Raw genomic sequence first — 21,914 nt, 5'->3', positions numbered from 1 at the left:
CATAAAGTGCAGTAGAGAAGAAAGAGTATGGGCTTGGAGGTCAAACATGCCTGTGCCTAAGTCAGATTCTCAGCACACCCACTAGCTGTGTGATCTGTAAAACAGTAAGAATGTATTCACTTTGGGCTGCTTGGAAACCATATGCTTTTGTCCACAGAGGAAATGAACTGCAAAGGAGTCTCCAAAGTATCCCTGGGTAGAATTTAGTGGTAGCATGAGATTTGGCTAAACGTATAGGCATGAGTATTAGGCAGATTCTGCTTTAAATCACAGTTCTAACATGTGACAATAAAGCAGAGCATTCAAAGCAATGACCCCAAAGCCCACTATGGGCTCTGACACCCCTCTTTCCATTTAACTCTATTTTTTCTGTGAGACGGTGATAATAAACATATACAACTCAAAGAGTTATTGTGATCTAAATATATTGAAATATATGCAAAGTATTTAGCACAGTATCTGGTACATTTTAGTGTTTGTAAGGGATTGATATTACTACTGCTACTGCAATTTCAAGGTTCCTGTTTGGAGGCAAGTTATTCTCTCTGAGCTTCAAGTACCTCTTCTGTAAAATGAGGTTAAAACAACCTCCCCTTCAAAGAGGTGTTTATAAGAATTCAGTGGAAACTGTGATGTGCTTAATACCATCCTGGTCGTGACTTTTATTTGCTTGATCCTCTGGTGCTCATCTCTCCTTTGGATCATGACGCCTCCAAATGAGTTTACAACTGTTAGTGTTCTCTTTAGAAATTGTTGTGCTCATTGTCACACATCGAATAAAGAGCTGTTTTGTTCTTGGAGGCTTCTCAGGGAAGAGTTGTGTGTAACACACAGTCATCTGCTCCAGGGGTATCTCTCTCTAACACCTTCCCTGAGCCTTATTCATTCTCACATTACTCAGAAAATTGTTTAACTTAGAAAGTCAGAAAATGCTCCCCGCCTTCCTCTAGGCAGAACACATAATCACTGTATTCCACTGAAAACATCACTGCAATTTTCTAGTTTTTCCAATAATCTTCAAAATTTGAGTGACTTTTCTGCTTATCTCTCAGTACTAAATTAATTCGTGATCGTTTCAATAACACTGAATGTGGATGTGCTAGTCCTTCCTTAAGGCAGCTTTGATTAATGGTATAGTTTCTTCTCTTTTATTTCACTTAACCTCGATGTCCGCTGGGTTGCCCTGAATCTTAAAATCAAGATAAGATTAGCAGATTGGCCTGGGAAATTCAGCACCTGCATTCCAGCATCACTTCATAAGATTTCTGTAAATCTGGCTTCTCTGGCTCTGAGCTCTGCTTCTGCTTTATCGAGGTTGTTTGTGGGGTTTTTTTTTAATGTATTCTACAAATATTTGCGTAGCTACTCTGTGACAGGCACAGTTCGAGTCTCTATACATTGTCCCAAATAAGACATGAAAGTCACTTGTCTGTTTTTCCTTCTTTCACACCTTGTCCTGACCATGACTTAACTTGACTTAACCTTGCCTTAACCTTGACTTAACTCCATGCCTCAATTGCAAGCACAAAGGTTACATCTTACACAAAAGGTATTTGTCTTTCATGAGGCATCACTGACAGGTTTGGGGACATAAAAGGGTGATGGAGAGTTGAGGTATTTTCATGGTAAGAATGACATGAATTTTCAAGGTATAAACCTTCACAGAATTTAAACTGAAAACTAATAAATGAGTAAAATTCAACAGTACTAATTAAGAGACCTAAGTAAACAATAAGTTCTACAATAAAGGATAATAAGTTAATTAAACTCGTACAAAAACTGTCGATCGGGCCTCCCCGGTGGAGCAGCGGTTGGGCGCTGGGTTGCAAAGCTGCCCGCAGCCTCTGCAGCACCAGTTCGATCCCCGGCTGCTCCCCGGCCACCAGAGGAGGGTCCCACATGGCGCGCAGACCTCTCCTGCCGCCCGCTGCTCCCCTCAGCAGTGTACTTCGGTCCTTCTGCCTGCTCTGCTCCCCGCTCTGGCTCTGGTGAATTCTCTCACCCTCCCGTGCTTCTGACTGTACCCAGTGCATGTATAAACAAACAAACAAACAAACAAATAAATAATACATGCCTCTTTTAAAAAAAAAAAAACTGGGGGTGGGGGGCGGAAGGGGAAGGATTGGGGTCAGAATGGGGCGTTTGCAATTGTATGGGGGAATATAAAAATAAAATTTAATATTTAAAAAAAAAAAAATAAATAAAAAAATAAAAAAAAAAACTGTCGATCACTTTCTTTGTTTGCTGGGACATAGTGTGTCTAATTGTTGTAATAAAGCCACTGTGTTAGTAAAATATTTGCATTCAAGAAATACATTTCTATTTCCAATTAAATCTTCTCAGAAATGTAAACAATTTCATTTTCACTTTCAAAGAAAGGTCAAAGTAATTCTAAGCCTACTTTAGGTAAAAGATAGAAAAAAAATTTATGGATTTTATAAATCTTGATGACATTAATATAGAAAATTCTACCTTAGAGTATTTTTTTACTAGAATTTAAAATCTTTTAAAACACATTTGCAAGGTGCAAAGAAACATTTTTTGTAGGTGAAATAAGACTAGAAAGTGTATTTTACTTTGTTACACTCTTGAATAAACATAGAATAAACACGGTAAACACAGAAATAGAAATATCTAGGTATGACAGGGGATATATGTTACACCTAAAAGCAAATGTGATCTAATATGGACTCGGGGAAAAAAAGAAGTATGTCTTTGAAATAACTGATCCTTCTGTAACCTAGATGGTAATATTTGGGGGAAAGCATTATTTAAATGTAAGACACTATAAAGAAGTCTGTGTTTTTAAGTAAAATATCACGAATATTTTTTTAATTAACTAGGACATGCAAGGGCATTTGAGTCTTCTGATTAATTGAAATGTTTTATCAAACCAAAATTGATTAAAGGGGAAAGAAACTACCTTTTTTTAGAGGCAAATCTTTCTAAAGTGCATTGATGCTTCATTTTACATTACTGAGTACACTGTTATTGTTCTTATAGGGATATTACAGCCCTCAGGGCATATTTCCTTAGTGAATTGTTCTCAAATGTAGTTATCACAGATAAGCTGAAAATATACTGATTGTGAGACATAACAGAATTGTTAAAATTCTTCAGATGAGTTTGTTTTTAAATTATGTTCTTCTGAACAAATTTTCAGTATAAATCAGTTGTGGACACTGGTTCATTTGATTTTTTGTTTCACTGTATCTGAGCAGATTATAAGAGGCTAGAAGAAAATAATGTGATATTATTAATGAATGGGGGAAAGAGGAGTATTTATAAATTTTTAAACAAATAAATGTTGGTAGGTTTAACTGTTTCGAGCTTTCTTCAATTTAGTATTTATAGGGATAGCTTAAGTGGAGAATCTAAGACCCTTATACTTTCTGAAAACCTTTTTAAAGTTTAATAAAATTTGGCATATGTTGATATGAGAACAACGAGGATCTTAAAGTTGAATTATTTTTTTCCTGCATATATAACATCTATCCAAAATTAGCATCAATTTCAATCTGTTTAATGAAATATCAGTGTCATGTAGTTGCTTTTATCTTGGAACCTAAAAGAGCATAATGCATTATTTAGTAGGTTGAAATGAGTTCAGACCAAATCTCTTTTAAATGTTAATTTAATTTCTTTTGATAAATATCTGAGACTTAAATGGAAGAAAATGTAGGGGATAGCAGAGAATCCATTTTTAGAAGGTTGAGAAAAACTTCCTCAGCAACTTAAAATTGATATTATCAAATTACTCTTCAGTCCACTTTACTGTGATTTTGGGCATAGATTCTGGATATATTTCCAGTGTAGAAAATATAGGTAATCTGCTTAAAGCAAAGTGTAGAAATGACCCAACACCTCTGCAGATTGAGTGGCTCACCAAACTGCCCTCATCCTTCAGAATTTAGGAACACGATATGAGTGTGGTACCTATTTCTAATTTAAAAAAACTAGTGAAGTTATTAATAAAAATATATAATTTTGGAATTGCTGGAAATGTCTAACAGTCCTCAGGCCCTTTATGTTGAATCCTTTCTTAGATTTTGAAAGTTGAAGGTCACCTTTTTATTATGGTTATATAAGTTTGCTGAATGGGTTTCCTAATATGGCTCTATATTTATCAATCCTGGAGCACATGAAACAGTTTGTGAATACATTAGCAACCTTATGGTACCTTAGAGTTTTGTAACTGCTATTCAAATGGGCCAGATCCAGACTTGCCTTGGATTTCTATTGGTAGAGGAAATCCATTACCTTTTCCATTTCATGATAGTGTAGCATTATCAAATTACTCTTTCAAAATAATAAATAGTTCTTTCAGATACTATAGACTTTCAAATATATATGGAAAATAATTTACTCAGCTAATGAAATTTTTCTGATTTATAGAGCATATCATGTGCTCACTTTGACATATATTTTCTATTTGATCATCACAAAAACCCTGCAGTCAGGGAGGCGGTTATTAGTACCATTGTTACTCTTCAGATTAGAGACCACTAACTTCTCTGCCAAAGGTCACACAAGAATGGAAAGTGTTATTTCTGAATCTCAAACCTTGGGTTTCTAATGTCATACATCATGTTATACCAACACAGACTCCACCTTACTAACCTCAGTAACTGCATGTATATAAATCCACGTTGCCACACAGACTGAGTTAGACTAAGCCAGGACAGCTTGGAGTTGATTGATAGGCAAGTGAAATAATACCCAAGAAAAGGCGGAAATTTGACAATTGTTCCTTTCTCCTCTGGTTTTTCAGTTGAAAGAGAATCTCCCAAAAAGGAAAGGTAATAGGTCCTCCCTGCTGGCGCAGGCAGTTAAGCACCGCACTGTGAAGCTGTTCACAGCCTCTGCAGCACAGGTTCAATCCCAGAGGGCCGGGGAGAATCCCACATGGTGTAGCAGACCTCTCCTGTCTCACCCGCTGCTCCCCTCAGCAGTGTATTTCATCAGTCTGCCTGTTCTGCTCCCCACTCTGTCTCTGATGAATCCTCTCACCCTTCCATGCATCTGGCCTGTACCCCAGCACTTGTATAAATAAAATAAATCTTTAAAAAAAAAAAAGGAAAGGTAATATAGAGTGAGACCTGAGGCTAAGCATGGTCCAATTACTGGCTTCAAAGCCTTCTGAGCCTCAACCAGCTGGAATGGCATCCACCCTGACTGTTCTAGCCCAGCTTCTCACTCTCATGAGTGTCAATCCAAATCATGAGAAGTGGTTGTTTTTTAATAAACACTGGAATGTAACTTCAAGCGCAGATCTCATACAACTATTGATATTTATAAGTGTCCTACATTTGGAATTAATGAAGACTGTGATTCTAGCCAGAAAATTGAACTAAAAAAGTAAAAAAAAACTGGTACATCATCTGCATAACAATAGAAATATGATTACAGATTTATAGAGATTAAAAAGAGGGAAACTAGCTTTATTTAAAACCTTCAGATATTACTATCTTAATACTGGTATTAAGATCATGAACCTCTTTTCTCCAATAGTGCAGGCCTTGAAAACTACTTTTATTAAGTGATTGATACAATTTGATATTTTTCAATCATGTGTATTTAAACAAAATTATATCATCACATCATCTTTTCTAAATTCATCTCCACAAAAACTTGCCTTAAACTTCCAGATTACTTTTGCTACCATTCGCCATACTGTGTGTTTGTATGTTTCATTTACTTTCACAGTAAACTTCTGTGAAGTAAAAAAAAAAACAAAAGACCTTCAGATATTATAGGATTCCTAATTCATTTAAAGTCCCCAGGGGGCCTCCCTGGTGGCGTAGGGGGTTGAGCACCGCACTGTGAAGTAGTCCCAAAGGTTTGAGATCCCCAGTTTGCCAGGGAGAAACCCACATGGCATGGCAGACCTCTCCTGTCTCACCCGCTGCTCCTCTGAGCAGTGTGTTACAGTCGGCCTGCCTGTTCTGTTTCCCGCTCTGTCTCTGGTGGATCCTCTCACCCCCTGCATCTCTGGCCTGTACCACAGCTCTTATATGCATAAATAATAAATGAATCTTTAAAAATAATAAAATAAAAAAAAATTAAGTCTCCAGGGATATCATCTCAAGGTGAGGTCTTCATCCAGAACAGTCCAGACTATATCAAAGTCAGAGATAAGCTGTAAACCTTACAGACACATTAGCAAGAGTTATTTAAATTAAAAATAAAAAAGATTAATTACCTGTGTTACATGACTGTCCAACTATTCTACTTTTATATGCATATCAGTTATATATGTGTATATACCTGTATAGAGAAAGAAATACATAATTGCTGTGTGTATTAACTAATTGAAGTCTCTAAAATGCATCTAATTTAATAACCTTTAGTTGGGAATAAATAACTTCCTAGATCATTCAGATTTTGAAATTGAAAAAAATCTGTTTTTTCATAAGACTCTTTTCTAGATGTTATGAACTATAATTTGAGAGCATGTGGCTAAAACATCAATTCCCTTTGAAAATTCCCTGCTCACCTTGGCACTGGCTCTCTACTCCAGACGCAATCTTCATTTCGATTTCCTTTGGGCAATTGTCTCTGAAAAGTAGGTGATGGTCTTTGACAGATAGCCTCATAGTGGCTAATTGTGGGCACCTGAACTCAGAATTCCTAGTTTCCAATATCTATGAAGTCCTTCTGATCAGGCTAGAAGTCGCTAAAGGAAGGAGTCAAGAAGGTTTAAAACAACCCTGTTACTGAATTTTCTTTGGGTTTTTGTAAATAGTTTACTGAAGTATAAAAGACAACTTTATAATCTTTCATGGGGGCGGTTTAGATACTGTATTAGTTTACTGATGCTCCCATAACAAAATACCACAAACAAGGTAGTTTATTTACAACAGGAATTTATTTTCTCACAGTTCTTGAGGCTAGAAGTCTGAGATCAATGTATCAGTGGGGCTAGCTTCTTCTGAAGCCTCTCTTCTTGACTATTTTCTCCCCGTGTCCTGATATGGTCTTGCTCTATGTCCTAATTGCCACTTTTTATAAAAAGCCCATCATATAGGATTAGGGCCCACCCTCACAACCTCATCTTATTTAGTCTCTTTAATAAAGACCTTATTTAAATACAGTCACAACTAAAGGACTAAGGGTTAGGCTTTAGCATATGAATTCAGGAGCACACTCCTCAGTGTGTAACAGATACTAATGCCAACCATTAAAAACATATATCTCATTATCTACTGGTGGCTACATTCAGCATTTCATTCTTGCTTCTGAATCTTGATTTCTGTGCCTTATTAGTCCTTTTTGGTTTAGATTAATCCCAACCCTGGTCTTTGCTTGTTAGCAGCCAATATTCAGACATCTTCATTGCTCGTTGATAAGACCTCTTACCTATACTGTGACTTTTCTCTGTTTCTTTTGCTGTTATTGAAGTCCCTTTACTTTTTTCACATCATTTTTTTTTCAGTTTTCCTGTTATCCCTTCTTATGTTTCCTATAGTTTCTAACTCAAGTTCACTGCCGTGTTTTCTATAACTAAGAACTGGAAACAATCCAAATGTCTATCAGCAGTTGAATGGATAACTTTGGTAAATTCAAGTGATGAAATACTGTACAGTGGTTAGAATGTAAGAAGTACTGCTACTTAATCTATCAATGAATCTCAGAAACATAATATTGCATCTTTGCCTCCTACCACGTAAGGACAATTAGACTAAAGTCCATAGTAATCGCTCACAATCAATTAATATTAATTGAGAAGCTGCTGTGTGCCAGGCATTATGAATGTGATTTCATGGATACCATCTTATTTAAGTTTATGAAATGGAGAATGTATTTCTATCCTATTTTCAGGTAAGAAAGTCGCTTAGAGAAAAGAATTTCTGTTAGGCAGGACTGGGATTAAAACTCCTGTCTTCTGACTTCAGTCCCCATCTTGGTGCCAGCATGCATGTGGTTAACCTTCTCTCACTGACTGTGGAAGCTGAACTGGCACCATTAGCTGGTAATTTCCTATCCACACCTGGCCACACACTGGTGGGGCTGACAGCTCCAAGGTACCTGAATACTTTCCCTAACTTATCTCCAAAAGGTGAAAAGATTTCATTCCTTTTCAAGGAGCCAGGGGCATTAGGGGAAAGCCAAGCCACACATAGCCAGTGATCCCTAGAGGACAATCAAGATAAACAGAGATGCCAGAGTCTGACCCAGAACTTTAGATTAGGAATTTCCAATGCCTCAGCTTTTCTCTCATTGCTGTTTCAGGGAAGTCAGGCAGATGTTTCAGATGGAATATCTTAGCTGTAGACCTTCTTGCCTAGCAGCTTGTGAATTCAACCTAGTTTTTGTAATTTTCTTTCCTTAAGTTATAGCAACAAAACTGGGCCATTTGGTGACTGGGAAACAAGTTAACAAAAAACACTTGTATCTGTCAGAAAATGCAGAAAAACACAAAAATTCTACCAGTCAAGCTCAAAGGCCACAATTCTTGTTCATAAGTTAATAGATTTTGCCTGAAACATTCATAAAGAGGATAAATTCTAATTCACTAGTTAATAGTACTCTTCTGGAATGAGGATGGATGCAATGTAATTCTTATGACATCGGGATAAATTTGATGTCTTTAATTCATAATATGATAACAGTATACTGGCATACTCTTTTCATCTGTTTAAAAAAGGAAGGGATTCAATCACTTTTCTCTAATATAATAACCTTCAACATTCAAAGACCTCCAATTTGGCAGGGAAATGAAATTCTTTCTTGTGACTTGTCTCTTGACTTGATATACATATTTTACTTGCTAGGGACAAGAAGTTGTGGATGCAGCTAATCACCAGAAGGTAAAAGAATTTCACAGGCAATCATATAGTCCAAGGAAACTTCTTCATGGTCTTGACTACACAGGAATTCTTCCCATTATATTTACTTTGGAAAACTTTTCACGTAGAAATGTGAAAGACAGGAATCATAAAGACCGAATTTTTGTACATGGCTTCCCCCAAGGAACCTTCAACATTGTAAGAGAAACCAAACTTCAACCCTCTAAGACAAGTGACCTTCAGCATCCTGAGATCCCACACAGCTCACCAGTGTGGCTGCTTGCATACACTTAAACACCATATCTCAAGATCTCTCCATTCCTCCCAAGAAGAGGCCATGTCTCACAAACTCCTGGGCCCAAAACGCCATTGATCAGCATGGTCTAGGCAACCACCCAAGCTGCTGATGAGTGATTCTCACTACACTTTTCTTTCTCTTGAGGGCTAGGACATCCCTTCATGTGTGCCAGTAAGATAGAAGCAGTCTGCAGTGCTTTCATTTAATGAGACATTTTTTGAAAAGAAAAGAAAATACAAAGTAATCTTAGAATTGTGTGTTTTTTAGTCATTTTCCTTTTCCTTTAAGGTAACCCTCCAAAAGTGTTTTGCAGATCACCTGAGATATTTAACAAGGAATTGAAAATAACATTGGTAGCCCTTTTTGGTTATCTGTTTCACACAATCATCAAAGCCCTCTCAAAATGCAAATTATGAATTTGAGATTTATCATTACATAAAGAGAAATCTTAACATCTCATTCTACATTTACTTCTTAATTATACAATTTGTATTATTTATATCATCCTCAATATAAGGACAAAGTCAAAAGGAAAACAAATCTTTAAGCCAGACCACTGGAGGTGGCAAAAGTTGCTGACAGGAGGGCCTCCCTGGTGGCGCAGGGGTTAAACACAAAGACCCTAAAGATTGTTAACCATGGCTTTCTCCCACCACCACCACCTTGGACACAGTCTGTAAGTGTGCAGCACATAGTGCCAATACGCACGTGACTCCAACTAAGGTCACGGGCTTTATCTAGTACAATGCAGTTAGGGTCACACTTCATTCATCTCAGAAGACTTTCTAGAAAAGGTGACGGCCTGAATTAGTGTGCACCTGAGAAACAGTGCAGGAGGGGAAGAAAGATCATAAGGAAGACAGATGGTCGTGGAGGGTGAACTGGAAGTCCTTTTATTAACGCACTGTGTCATTATTTTAAATAAAAAGGCACAAATTTTTTTATTGCAACTTAACTACCCTTAATAACGAGTGAAAAATCTCATTATTTCCAGCTTCAAACAAATCAATGGTAAATTCATTGTGAATTATGAACTCCACATATGAATTTCCAGTAAATAGAGAATTTGTCCAAGTTTCGCAATATACATCTGATCTGTGCTTCCTTAAAGATATTAGTATTTAGAAACACAATTAGCCAGTATGCCTACCCAGAATTAGTTCTATTTGTGCCACTTTTAATACATACTATTTGGGAGCAGAATGGGGAGTGAGTTAAATGTAATTGTGATAGAAACAGCATGGTCTGAACCCTATTCTATGTTGGAGAAATCTGCAGAAACACACTTACTAGGGAAAGGATTCAATATGGTAGGCAGGGACTGCCAGCATTTGGAGGATATGAGAAACATTACTCTGACATTTGTCTTGCTGGGAATTTATAGAGAGCATGACACTTAGCGTGACATTTACCTTCCCAAGTAAAAAGGTTATCCAGCCTCTGCACAGGAGACACAAGAACAGCCATCAGAAATTAGCCTTTTGTGGTCAACTTCTGCAGAGACATTTAAGTCTGTAGTTCAGAATTTGAGATATATAATTTTTTTTACACATGTGAAACTGAGTATCATTTCATTTCAAACCTTGCCTAAATGATATAGATTGCAGGTACTTGTTTATATGTATGTATATGCAAAGAAATATGTTCAATACCTTCGCATTCATAAGTCTCATGGCAATTTGTCTATCCTTAAAGCATTCATCCTACCTATATACATTATACAGCAAAATTCAGTATTTTTTTAATTCCTCCTAAAAAAACTGTTTAATCTCCAATAGTGTAAATATAAAATTTGAGGGGAAATATATGAAAATGTCAGAACTGTTATTTTTATTTTCTTATTTCTGTTCTTTTTCAACCTTGGCAATAGCACATATAGTTGTTTATAATCATTATAAAGGAGTGATAATTTTTAATTCACATATTTGACAATTTATAATTTGCAGCTATATCTACTATTGCAGTCTTTTTCTTTTCCCTTAATTTAATATATCTTCATTTTTTTTTTTGTTTAACATGTCTGATAAATAGACTTTGGATTATAATTGATAAAGAATAAAAGAACAATTTTAAATACGAATCTAAAGTAAAAGTAATAGAACCTACAACTAGAAAATTGCTTATGAGTGAACAGTTTAAATGTGAAATTACATACTTTAAATATTTGATGCACCCAAAATAGATCTCAGGAGAGTCCTAGTAAAGATGGCGATCAGTATCATTGAGTTAGCATTGAATAAAAATCAAAGAGATGCTAAAGTTTATAAATCTGGTAGTACATGCAGGCTGAAAAAGTAAGTATACATGAATTTTTTTTTAAGATTTATTTTTATTTTTATACAAGAACCAGGGTACAGGCCAGATGTGCAGGAGGGTGAGAGGATTCACCTGAGACAGAGCAGGGAACAGAACAGGCAGACCGACCGAAATACACTGCTGAGGGCAGCAGAGGGCGAGATAGGAGAGGTCTGCCCCGCCATGTGGATATCTCCGCGGGGATCTAACCGGAACTGCAGAGGCTGTGGACAGCTTCACAGCACTGTGCTCAACTGCGTGAGCCACCAGGGAGGCCCTACATGAAATGTTTGTGTTCGTTTTCCAGAAGACAGAAGAAACAAAAACATTTTGTTAGAAATATGCTTATAAGCGAAATTATAGGTGGTTAATTCTTACTGGCCATTGCAGACTGAAGGAGATATAATGTTTGCTTACATCCAGACTGTGTGATTTTGCTGAGGGTTGCTGCATGCTTGGAGCAGCATAACTGCTTTTATGCTATCAGTGAGGCAGTAAGTGGGGGCAGCTTGGGAAAGCCCCAGCTTCACGAGGCCAGTTGAAGTGGTAAAGGGAGAGAAAGAACACAAGCAGAGTGCAGGACAGTCTGGCTGATGGGGTGGGTTTCCACGTTGGCTTTACCATATAAGCAAGGGCTTGGCCAAAGCACATCCTTTCTGAGTCTCAATGCCCCCAACAATTTAGCAAAAATAATATCTACCCAGTAGAGCTCTCATGAGGTCTAGTAAAACACCTGGCGTCCCCCAAACATAGCAGCTTCTTTTATAATTTAGTTACTTTTCCTGTGAAAGAAAATGTGGAGTCAGCCCCTCCTCAGCTGAAGACATGGGGTAACCTCACAGGCATGTATCCAGCCTGAGCAAATCGTGGGACTGCGATACTTGGTCCTCTGTTTCTTATTTTCTATAATTAAAAAAAAATAAAAGAGTAGTAGGTTGAAATTGGTTTTTTTAATAAATAATATCATTTGCCATACTCCCAGGTTTCCCTCATGATCTAAGTGATAAACAAAGGGAAATATCAAAGAATTTTCTACAGCAAAGCACCAAGAAAAATAGAAATTTCCCCTTATGTAGATTTTGCTTTCCAAACAGTCAAATATATCTTAAGAAACTTAACAATGAAGAGGGGGAAAGTGATTCTGAAGTATGGTTTAAAAAGAAATAAACTGAAATAATTGCTGGAGGATGTCAGGATGTGATAAGCATGACATGGAAATACAAAACTCAATGTAATCTAAATCCACTTATATGCTTGAGTGTATACTTAGTATCACTTCATTTTTGCTAACTTCTTCATGCTTCAAATAATAGAATAAGACTGACCCTTCAGTATGCTTACATTTGAAAAATTGAGCTTGAATTCTGGATAATTATTGGGTGTGTATTTCTTACAATGTTTTAAACCACTAACTGCAAAAAAGGCAAAAATCTGCACAGTTGTGTTATTATCAGCCCTGCAGAGTTGCTGATAAGCAAAATTGTATCTTTCATGAATTGCCAAATCAATTACCAACCAGATTCTGAATTCTAGAAGCATTATGCCACAAGATAAATGGAGTAGTCAGAAATAACACAGCTTGATTTGAAGATAGCAGGTGGAGGTGGCTATCCGATCTGGTGGAAAGCGTGTTTTGATATATGAGTGTCTTTGCTTGATCTGGCAGTGATTTTAGACATTCTCTGCAGCCGTGGAGCTATTATTGTGGCAGACCTTCCTGTTATGTTCTCAGACTGTACCAAACTTGTAAAACAGCGAGGTTCATGGGGTAATATCTCGAAAGCCAAAAGGCTATAAAGAAAAAGTTGCTAGCAGGCACTAACACGGGTATCATGACTCTTTTCAGGTAGTAGGTGTAACCTTGAAGAAAAAGTGGCACTGTCTTCAAAAAAGTGACCTGACCCTGGCTTTGGTGGGTTTTTCTGCAAGAAATAAAAAGCACCGCATGTGTTTATTATACATCCTTTCTAGCTGATCACTGCTTTATTCTAGAGTTCAGCATGAAAGGACTAATTTTTGTTTTGTTTTTATTTTTGTTTTAGTGAAATGGCATGTCCGTTGCTAATTTCTAGCTACTCTAGTTGCACATGTGAAAAATATCTATCTGTAGTTTATGGATTGGTAGCATTTCAAATAAATGGTATTTTGAAATATTCACTTGAAATTTTTTTGAGATGCTTATCAATTGACATTTTTTTTCTTAGCCCAAGAAAAGAGTGAATTGTTTTTTTTTTTAATTATACCTTGTAACATTAGATTTGTTCTTTTAAATATGTTAGGAATTTAAATATAAGCATGCCACTTTGTTTATTGCTATATTATTGGAACTTCTTGGAGCATGGAAAGAATTCTTCACAAACTATTTTGCTCTTTTGAAAAACGCAAACTGCAAAGGTATTTATTTGTTAAACCATATTTAGTCTGTAAATGAGTGTAGCTTATAAAGGTATAGTAAGTTTATACTATGTGATGTTTCATCCAAATAATTTTTATATTTTGAAAAAGTTAAATAGTTTAATAGAGTCATAATAAATATTTTTCTAGAATTCAGAATTGCATCATCTCTAATTTAGGAAGTTCACATTGCTTCATTAAAGAAAAAAACCTGGGATCATTATACACCCCAATTTGTTATGCAGCAAATCATTGTTTCACTTTATTCTTCCAGAAGTCAGTTACTTTAAGGATTGTGGCGATATAATCTTTCCAGAACACATATGAACACTACAACTGTTACAATTGATGAGTCAAATCTCTAGTAGTTGATATGCCATCTTGGAAATAACACATTGTCTTCATTAATGCTAATTCTTAAGTCAAAACAAACCAAGGAAACAAACTTTCATTATTGTAAAGAAATACATTTTAAAATCTAAAAACTATTTTAAAAAATTTTTTCTTGGTTGTCATAAATAAACAATGCCACTTGTTACATTATAGAAAGGCAGTAGCTGAGATAATCGACAATGTTTTGCTTCCTAGAGTAAACCTACATTCCAAATACTTAAAACCCTATGTACACCTAAGATAATAATATAATTCTATCCTTTTTTGTTGCATAGAAACTATCATTTTTATTATCCTCTGGAGTTAATATTGACCTTAGCTCTTAATTCCTTTTCAGACAGTGGACCCCCATATGTCCATTTTTATTTCTTTAACTGTTATATCTCTGTGTCCTGTATTTGTATTTTAGGTAGATTTGCAACACAGATATTCATGTGTGCCCTTAGTATAAAATTACTTCCTCCAGGGAGATTCTGCCCAAAGATCTGAGAAAATGGAAGGCTGTTTTCTTTTTTAAGTGTTTAAGATTGTTTAATTTTTACATAGTATGAGATGTTTCCAATTGGGTTGGGTAGGTGACAATTTTTTGTTTTGTTTTGTCCATTATGTCATTCTCTACTCTCGAAAACGATAAAAGTTTGGTAAATCAAAAAGTCAGAAAGCGAGCATACCCCTTACAGCCCATAATTCTGATTGTATGCAACCAAAAATGTAAGGCTAGCTGCATATATTTCAGTGCTTCAGTTATTAATCATCCTTCATTTACATCTGGATTTACTAAAAGACATTTCTAAAACTCTATTAAGATTCTTTGGCCTCAAACATTGGGAGATGCAAATTTTTTTCATCAAGGTTACAATATCTCCACAAAATAATAAACAAGTTGGTGAATTCCTGTGAGGTTAGGCCACTGAAAAAAATTTTGAGATTTTATGACAATTTCTCTTGTTTTTTGTCCCAATCCACTCAAAAATGACAGAAGTCAGTGACCAACCAACAAAAGCCCTCTGTGGGAGACTCTGATCCTGCTCACTGCCCCAGAATCCTCACTGTCATTCAAAGCATTTAGAGATTCTAGAGTGATAATTCATAAATGAAGATAGCAATCCAGTGTTTTTAAATCCATACTTTAAAATTTATGTTGTCATGTAAATTGCCTTAAAATATATGATACATATAAAATACTATGTTAAAATTAAATATAATATGTCAGATGTAAAGGTGAAAAAGTAGCTAAAAGTTCACATTGATCTATTTTCAGATTTTGTGTGTTTTCTCCTCAGCCAAAAGCCTCAAGATTCACTTGCAACAGCCTACCTACCTCTTCATTTATGTTGGACTGCTCTTTAAACATTAGAATATCTTGTAATAAATAATAAGTTAAGATTTCTCCTGACACGAGTCATTGTTGATTTCACTGTTATAGGGAAAAGGCTCTAGGGCGGCAGATAAGGCTGTTGCCATGGTGATGAAGGAGATACCGAGGGAGGAGTCTGCTGAAGAAAAGCCCCTCCTAACTATGACATCACAGGTGGGCAGACCCGTAGGGTTTCTGTAGGAAGCTGACATATGTTAATATATCAGACATTGTGATTTTAACTAGCAAAAAAACAACAAAAAGAAAACATTAACTGGAACCATCTGTTACAAAAGCAATTTCAACAAAACAATTATATAATATAAAATGAAAACCAAAATTGCTAAAAAAGGAAAATTCCATCATTTAGTTATTTATTCATGGATATTAATTTTCATTACTCAACTTCAGTTTTAAAAAAATGTGTGTGCAAGTAAAACATGTTGCTTCCTTATAAAGGAGTCTTGTTAACTACTTTAAGAAATCACAAACTAATGGTACGTTTGAAAAATAACAACAAAAAAATCAAATTCCTATGAATAAATACAAGTTATATTGTATACATATGTCAGTTTACCAGTAGAATATCTAAATTTTCTTCAATGTTAAATATATTTATGTTGTGACTATGCATACTACATATATGTCTATACATATTTATGTGGATAACTAATTTACAGGAATGAGCCAGAAGTCCCTGAGTTCCCATGCAGAAAATGGCATGTATGACCCCTCTTATATTAGCGACCTTGACAACAAAAAATTGTCTATACTATATGCACATGAGGGCCATTTTCGGCATTTATTATAACAAGTATAGAAAAAAAGTTTGCATTTGTATGCAAAGACACGCTGAGACTCTGAAAGCTGTATGTCCTCAGGGATTTTTGAAACACCCTGTAAAATCCACATAAATATGTATAATACTCATCACCACTCTGTGGAAATCAGTTAAATTCTTAAATGAAAAATATTTTTACATGCATTTATCTTATAATTTAGATTAGATTGTTATCTTCAACATTTCATTTTTTTCCGTAATGCAATAGTAAATGCAGTGATTCAGTTCCGATTATATGAACATGTCTAGAATTAGAAAAATGTCCATTTACAGTCCTCGTGAAAGGCATTTACATCAAAACCAAAATTATGACAACTTAATTTTAGAATATCATCATATCACATCCCCAGCTGCTGCCAACATGTGTGGTTTTATTTTATTCTAAACATTATGTTGTAAGTAACAAAAATTATAACAACATATAACATCAAAATCGAATAATAAGAGAAGTGATTAAAGATTCTCAGGACTTAAGGATAAATTTTATATTGTGAGGTTTTTATCCATAAAGAAGAGGCGTTTCTTCTCAATGACATATAGCAATAGTTGGGGAAAAAACTGTTATTTACCAAGCTCACCATTCTTTATTTATTTTACATAGTTACAAGATCCACCATTTTATACTGATCTCCTGCCCTTTGTAGAGGCTATATCCAAAATGTTCAGTCCTCAGATGAATGCTATGGGCAATGAGAACTAGTCGGAGTTCTCAGTTATTGGCAGAGCCATGTATGTCAATAGATAAGAACCACCTGAATTTACAATCAGCAAGTTGTATTATATTTTCGGAGATCACAATTTAGAATACTCTCCAGTCCCCAAAAGTTTTGTTCCCCCAAATGATCCATTGCTATGTGCAATCCAGTAATCCTTTCAAATGTCCAAAATTGCCGTTATAACCTAGTCTTAAATATAAATTTTAATGCAAATTAATATTTTTGACTTTTTAATTTAGAAAAGAAATTGCAGTGATTACTCCTATTCAGAATATTTGTGTGTACCAAGTTCCTCCTTTAATTCCCTGTCTAATGTTGCATTAACTGTTTTTGAGGTACTAGTTGCAATTTTACTGCATGAAGATTATAGAATGCTTTCTTTGATGCATCATATTCTTGTTGCATACTGGCTAGTTTATGAATCAGCAAACAGAGTTCTGATTCATAAAATGTAATGCACCTGTTGTCTTGATAATTTTATGGAATTAATTCAGTGACAGCTGTGATACAATTATTTCTCAGTCAAATGCAGTTTTATTAGTTGATATACTTCTTCCACTATACACAAGTGGCTTCTTCCCTGCTATGCACCAGTGGCGTGCACAAGCCTAAAAGCAGCAGAATGATCTGAAAAAGTGAGTACTTCTCATGGCAACCACAGCATCCAGTCCGTGTACCATACATCTCTACTTGTTATCCTGTGTGAATGTATTAGTGTCTTGAAACATGTTTGTCCCAGTGTCTTCTGTAAAGCCCCTTATGACATAGTGCTACATCGACTCATCTTCATCACTGGTATGTCAATGCCAGCTGCTCATTCACAGATGCCAAATACGTTTGAAGTTAATTGCTACTCTCTCAATAATGTCTTTGGAACAATCAGAACTAATAAAGTACAGAATAAGCCCTTGTACCACGGAGTCCATAACTTGTTTAGTAACTGTTCATTCAACAGACTGTAAATGTAGAATAGTTTATATTCAAGCATTGTTTGTACTATATAATTATTATATCACTTTTAGAGGGATTTAGCCAAGCATACTCCAGTGAGCTCACTATAGTACATTGAACAAAGTAAATAAAGGACAAGAGTTGGACAGGTGACCTCAACTCAAAAATTGCTGGACCCCAGAGAATTGCTCTTATTGTGAACACAGTTATTAACTTTGTATTAGCGAACAATATGCCAAGCAGTTTATAAAAGCTCAAGTTCATGCTGTCTCAAGCTAACATTTAAATCAAACAAACAGTATGGAAACAAATGTGCAATGATGAAAGATTTGAAAGGGAAAAAAAATAAGTGAATCAAGTATTTGAAGAAAAAATGTTTCTCTAGACCTGTGCTGTCCAATATAGTAGCCAGTAGCCACTTTGTGGATACCTCAAATTAGATGTGCTATGAGTATAAAATACACTCCAGATTTTGAAGACTTCATCCAAAAACTAATGTAAATCATTGCATCAAAAAAAAATTATATTGATTACACATTCAAATGATAATACTTTGGTTGGTTATATTAAACTAAAGAAAATGTATTATTCAGATTATCTTCACCTGTTTCTTTACACCTTTTTTGAGTGGCTACTAGAAAATCAGAATTGCGAGTCATGCATATTTATATTGAACAGCACTGCTCTAAATAGTAATCGTGTAAATCTCAATATCCAATTTGAGATTAAAAGGAAAACTATATGCCAGAAGGTTATATCATATAAAAAACATGTATTACTTTTTATGAGAATGAAATGACTTCTGTAAAATTTGCTCTCATAAGGAAGCTTGAGTAATTTTCATTTGACTGCGTTTCCTGGTATCATATTTTTAAAATGCAAAGTACATGGCATTCATTTTTGCTATAGAGCACAGTGTATTAAAACCAGGTGTTCCTGACCTCTTCTTGTCTAGGGACATTTTTTTCTTTTTTTTTTAACAAACTCAGCCTTTGTTTTTCTACTCACTCTCACCCTCATACCTCAATATTGATTTCTTTTTGTGCCTGTAAAGATAGAAAGTATAATATCCTTGATTAGAAAAGCATTCTCAATTCCATATTCTAAATATGGCCTCATTTGGGTTTCTCTTGCTAACTTGAAACAATTGCCTTAATTATGTTTCCCTGCCTTAGTGTTAGTACTACTCAAACATAGTAAGTGTTAATAACTGTTCATTTCTCTATAACTAGATTTACATTTTGTAAGTCTGTCCTGCCAAGAAAATATTTGTAGTCAGTTGGTTGACATTTAGATCAAGTCAGAGAGTTGAAAGTTATCACAAGGTTGTCCTGTACAAGAGATTCATTTGGGACCCATGTATAGAAATCAACCCAGAGCCATTCATTGGGGACTGGGGCAGAGTCATTAGTCATATTGGTTTGTAAGACATTATTTTGTCTGCTGTTATAGTTACAATGACAAAGCTTTTAAAGACTAAATACATAAGGGATGCAAAACAATGAATGATTTAGTTGTCTTTTCAATGTTTTGACCCAGTTAATTTAGTTATGATATTAATGAGTCCCTCACAATATGGTCACTATTTTGATGGGTATTGCACAAATCTCTAAACTTGGATAGAACTAATAAAGTCATAAGCAAATAGTTCAGTTAGAAAATTATGAACAAAAACTGACTTCACAAATGACACATACTTTCAATCAATAGTGTCACAAATAATAATTTTCAAAATGCAAAGATTTATCTACTAAAATCATGTTTACATTATTTATATAGATACAAGACAACCTTAATTTTTTCCAAATTTTAAGGGATGCAAAAAGATATGGTTGGTTATTATAAATTTTTAATCAGTTTTATAAATTTGATATATTAAATGTTTAGCTTTTTAGCTTCAATGTTTTAACTTTTACAATTATTCTTTCTTTAAGTACTAAAGTGCTTAAAAACTTTAGTTTAAGCTAAATCAACAGTTTGAGATCAACAATCTAAATTATAAAATTATGAAATAATTTGTTATTATTCTTTACAGACCTTGTTTTATGATCCAAAATGAATCTTGATTTAAAGTTAAATCTTAGGCATATGTTATCATAAGCCTTTACTTCTTTATTTTTAATGACACATGTAAGCAATATTTTGTTCAAAGATAAATAGACTTAATACAAAAGCAAGCTATATAAACATGCACTGGAGCTTAAGAAATAGTCCGTATTTAAAAGCAAAATATTCTCCTTTCATCTTGGATAAACATTCCCCTGAGCTTACATCACATAATAATTTAATTTTTTAATATTGAAATTAGCAAACTTCAAATTGAAATAAGGCAGATTTACTTTTAAACAAAGTGTTAGGAAGACAATCATTCACTAGAGCTGGATGGCAGCATCTGCATTTATTCAACATAAAACACAGCATTGGTATAAAAAATGAACCAGTTTGGCCTTTTGATGGCAAAAATATTAACCATATTAACTGACCAGTCTAAGTATATGGAAGGTATTTGATTGGCAATTTCATTCACAATCTATGACTACAAGAAAGGTGTAGAAGTTAATGTATATTCAATTCTGATGGACAAGAAGCTCCTACATTCAAGTTTGCACCTGTCTTCGTATTTCTGCTGTTTCCTTTTGTTTCCATGTCCATTACCCATATAAGTTTTTCTCTTAAAACCTATGCATTAGAAGCTGTAATTAAAATCACTGTGTGAGAGAGTAGCATTAGTTCTTGACGTGTCACTGGCCTCCCATGTGCATTGGCCCACATCTTTGTTCCAAGTGACAGATGGCAAGGGAATCTCTAGGCCCTTTTTCCAGCATCCATTGGGTATTCATTCCTTGCATTCTTGACTTCTTAGTAGAAACCTACCTTTAGGTACCACTAGATTTCAAACATTTAAAGGATGTGACGGTATGGGGAGATGGACTTAGATTTGTAGTTTGAAACAGCAATCTGCCAGGAAATAGCTAAACATTTCAGAGGACCTCTGGTCTCTGTGAATTGCTCAAACTGTGAAAGAGGGTAGCCATGCAATCATTCTTTTGTGCAATTCTCCATTCAGTTAGGCTGCATGACATCAGTCAACATTTATTAAACTGCTACAGGGAATACAAAAATTTATTGGATTGAGGTCTTTGCTCCCAAGGACATCACAATCTAGTGGGGAGGAAAGCAAATACAACTAACGTTATAATCCTGGGAAAGCCTGGGGCTGAGGAGGTGTTGAGAAAAGGCACTGCTGCCTGGTGCTGAAGATGGTCCCCACAGTGTGTCAGTAGACTGGGATCCTGAAAAAGATGAGACTCTGTCCCCCTTAAAAAGGCCTTGGAGAACAGAACAGTTGTTAAATGTTAACAAAGTGAGACAAAGTCTTAGCAACTAATGAAGTGAGCTATTTTAGGTCAGTTAAGATGATTTGATTGGACCAAAATGTAATCAATCCAATTCAGTTAAGTTTTTTTCATAAAGAAAACCTTTTGATTCACCTTTTATTATTTTTGTAACATCAATGCACTCTGTAATTAAAGATGAGGTAGGTTCACAAAGTATTTTCAAACTGAAGAAAGTAATTCTAAGAGAAAGCCAAGGCACCATATCCTATCAGTGAATAAGGAATAGAATAAATGGCATTTTGATATGTAAGTGAAGTTTAGGGGAACTGTTTAAGGGAATCATTTCAGCTTGCAATTTTCTTTTATGAACTAAAATATTTATTTATTCTCAAGTCACCATAGAAAAACCATAAACTTGTTTGAAAATGAAGAGGAGGTTATGGGAAAAGCTATTCTTATCTCTACCAATAAAAATAAATTGGGACTTAGTATGGCTAAAATAATGATTTCTAAATGCATTCAACTACAGACACAGTTCAAAA

General features: G+C 35.1%; 1 protein-coding gene across 3 annotated transcripts in view; it reads left to right on the top strand.

Annotated features, from left to right (window-relative positions):
• Positions 1-21,914, top strand: part of PEX5L (peroxisomal biogenesis factor 5 like) — a 223,350-nt gene that overhangs the window by 114,403 nt on the left and 87,033 nt on the right. For 2 of the 3 annotated variants that reach the window (XM_037525151.2, XM_054700392.1), the window contains one exon: positions 15,596-15,700. The exons of the other annotated variant lie outside the window; for it this stretch is intronic. In XM_037525151.2, coding sequence (XP_037381048.2) covers positions 15,596-15,700 — 105 coding nt within the window. The remainder of the gene's footprint in view (positions 1-15,595; positions 15,701-21,914) is intronic. 3 annotated transcript variants of the gene reach the window in all.

Source organism: Talpa occidentalis, unplaced genomic scaffold (assembly GCF_014898055.3).
Source record: "Talpa occidentalis isolate TD23 unplaced genomic scaffold, MPIMG_talOcc4v2.1 talOcc4.4, whole genome shotgun sequence".
NCBI classification, from domain to species: Eukaryota; Metazoa; Chordata; class Mammalia; order Eulipotyphla; family Talpidae; genus Talpa; species Talpa occidentalis.
Note: the sequence above shows the minus strand (reverse complement) of the source record. Positions and strands in the feature narration are given on the sequence as shown.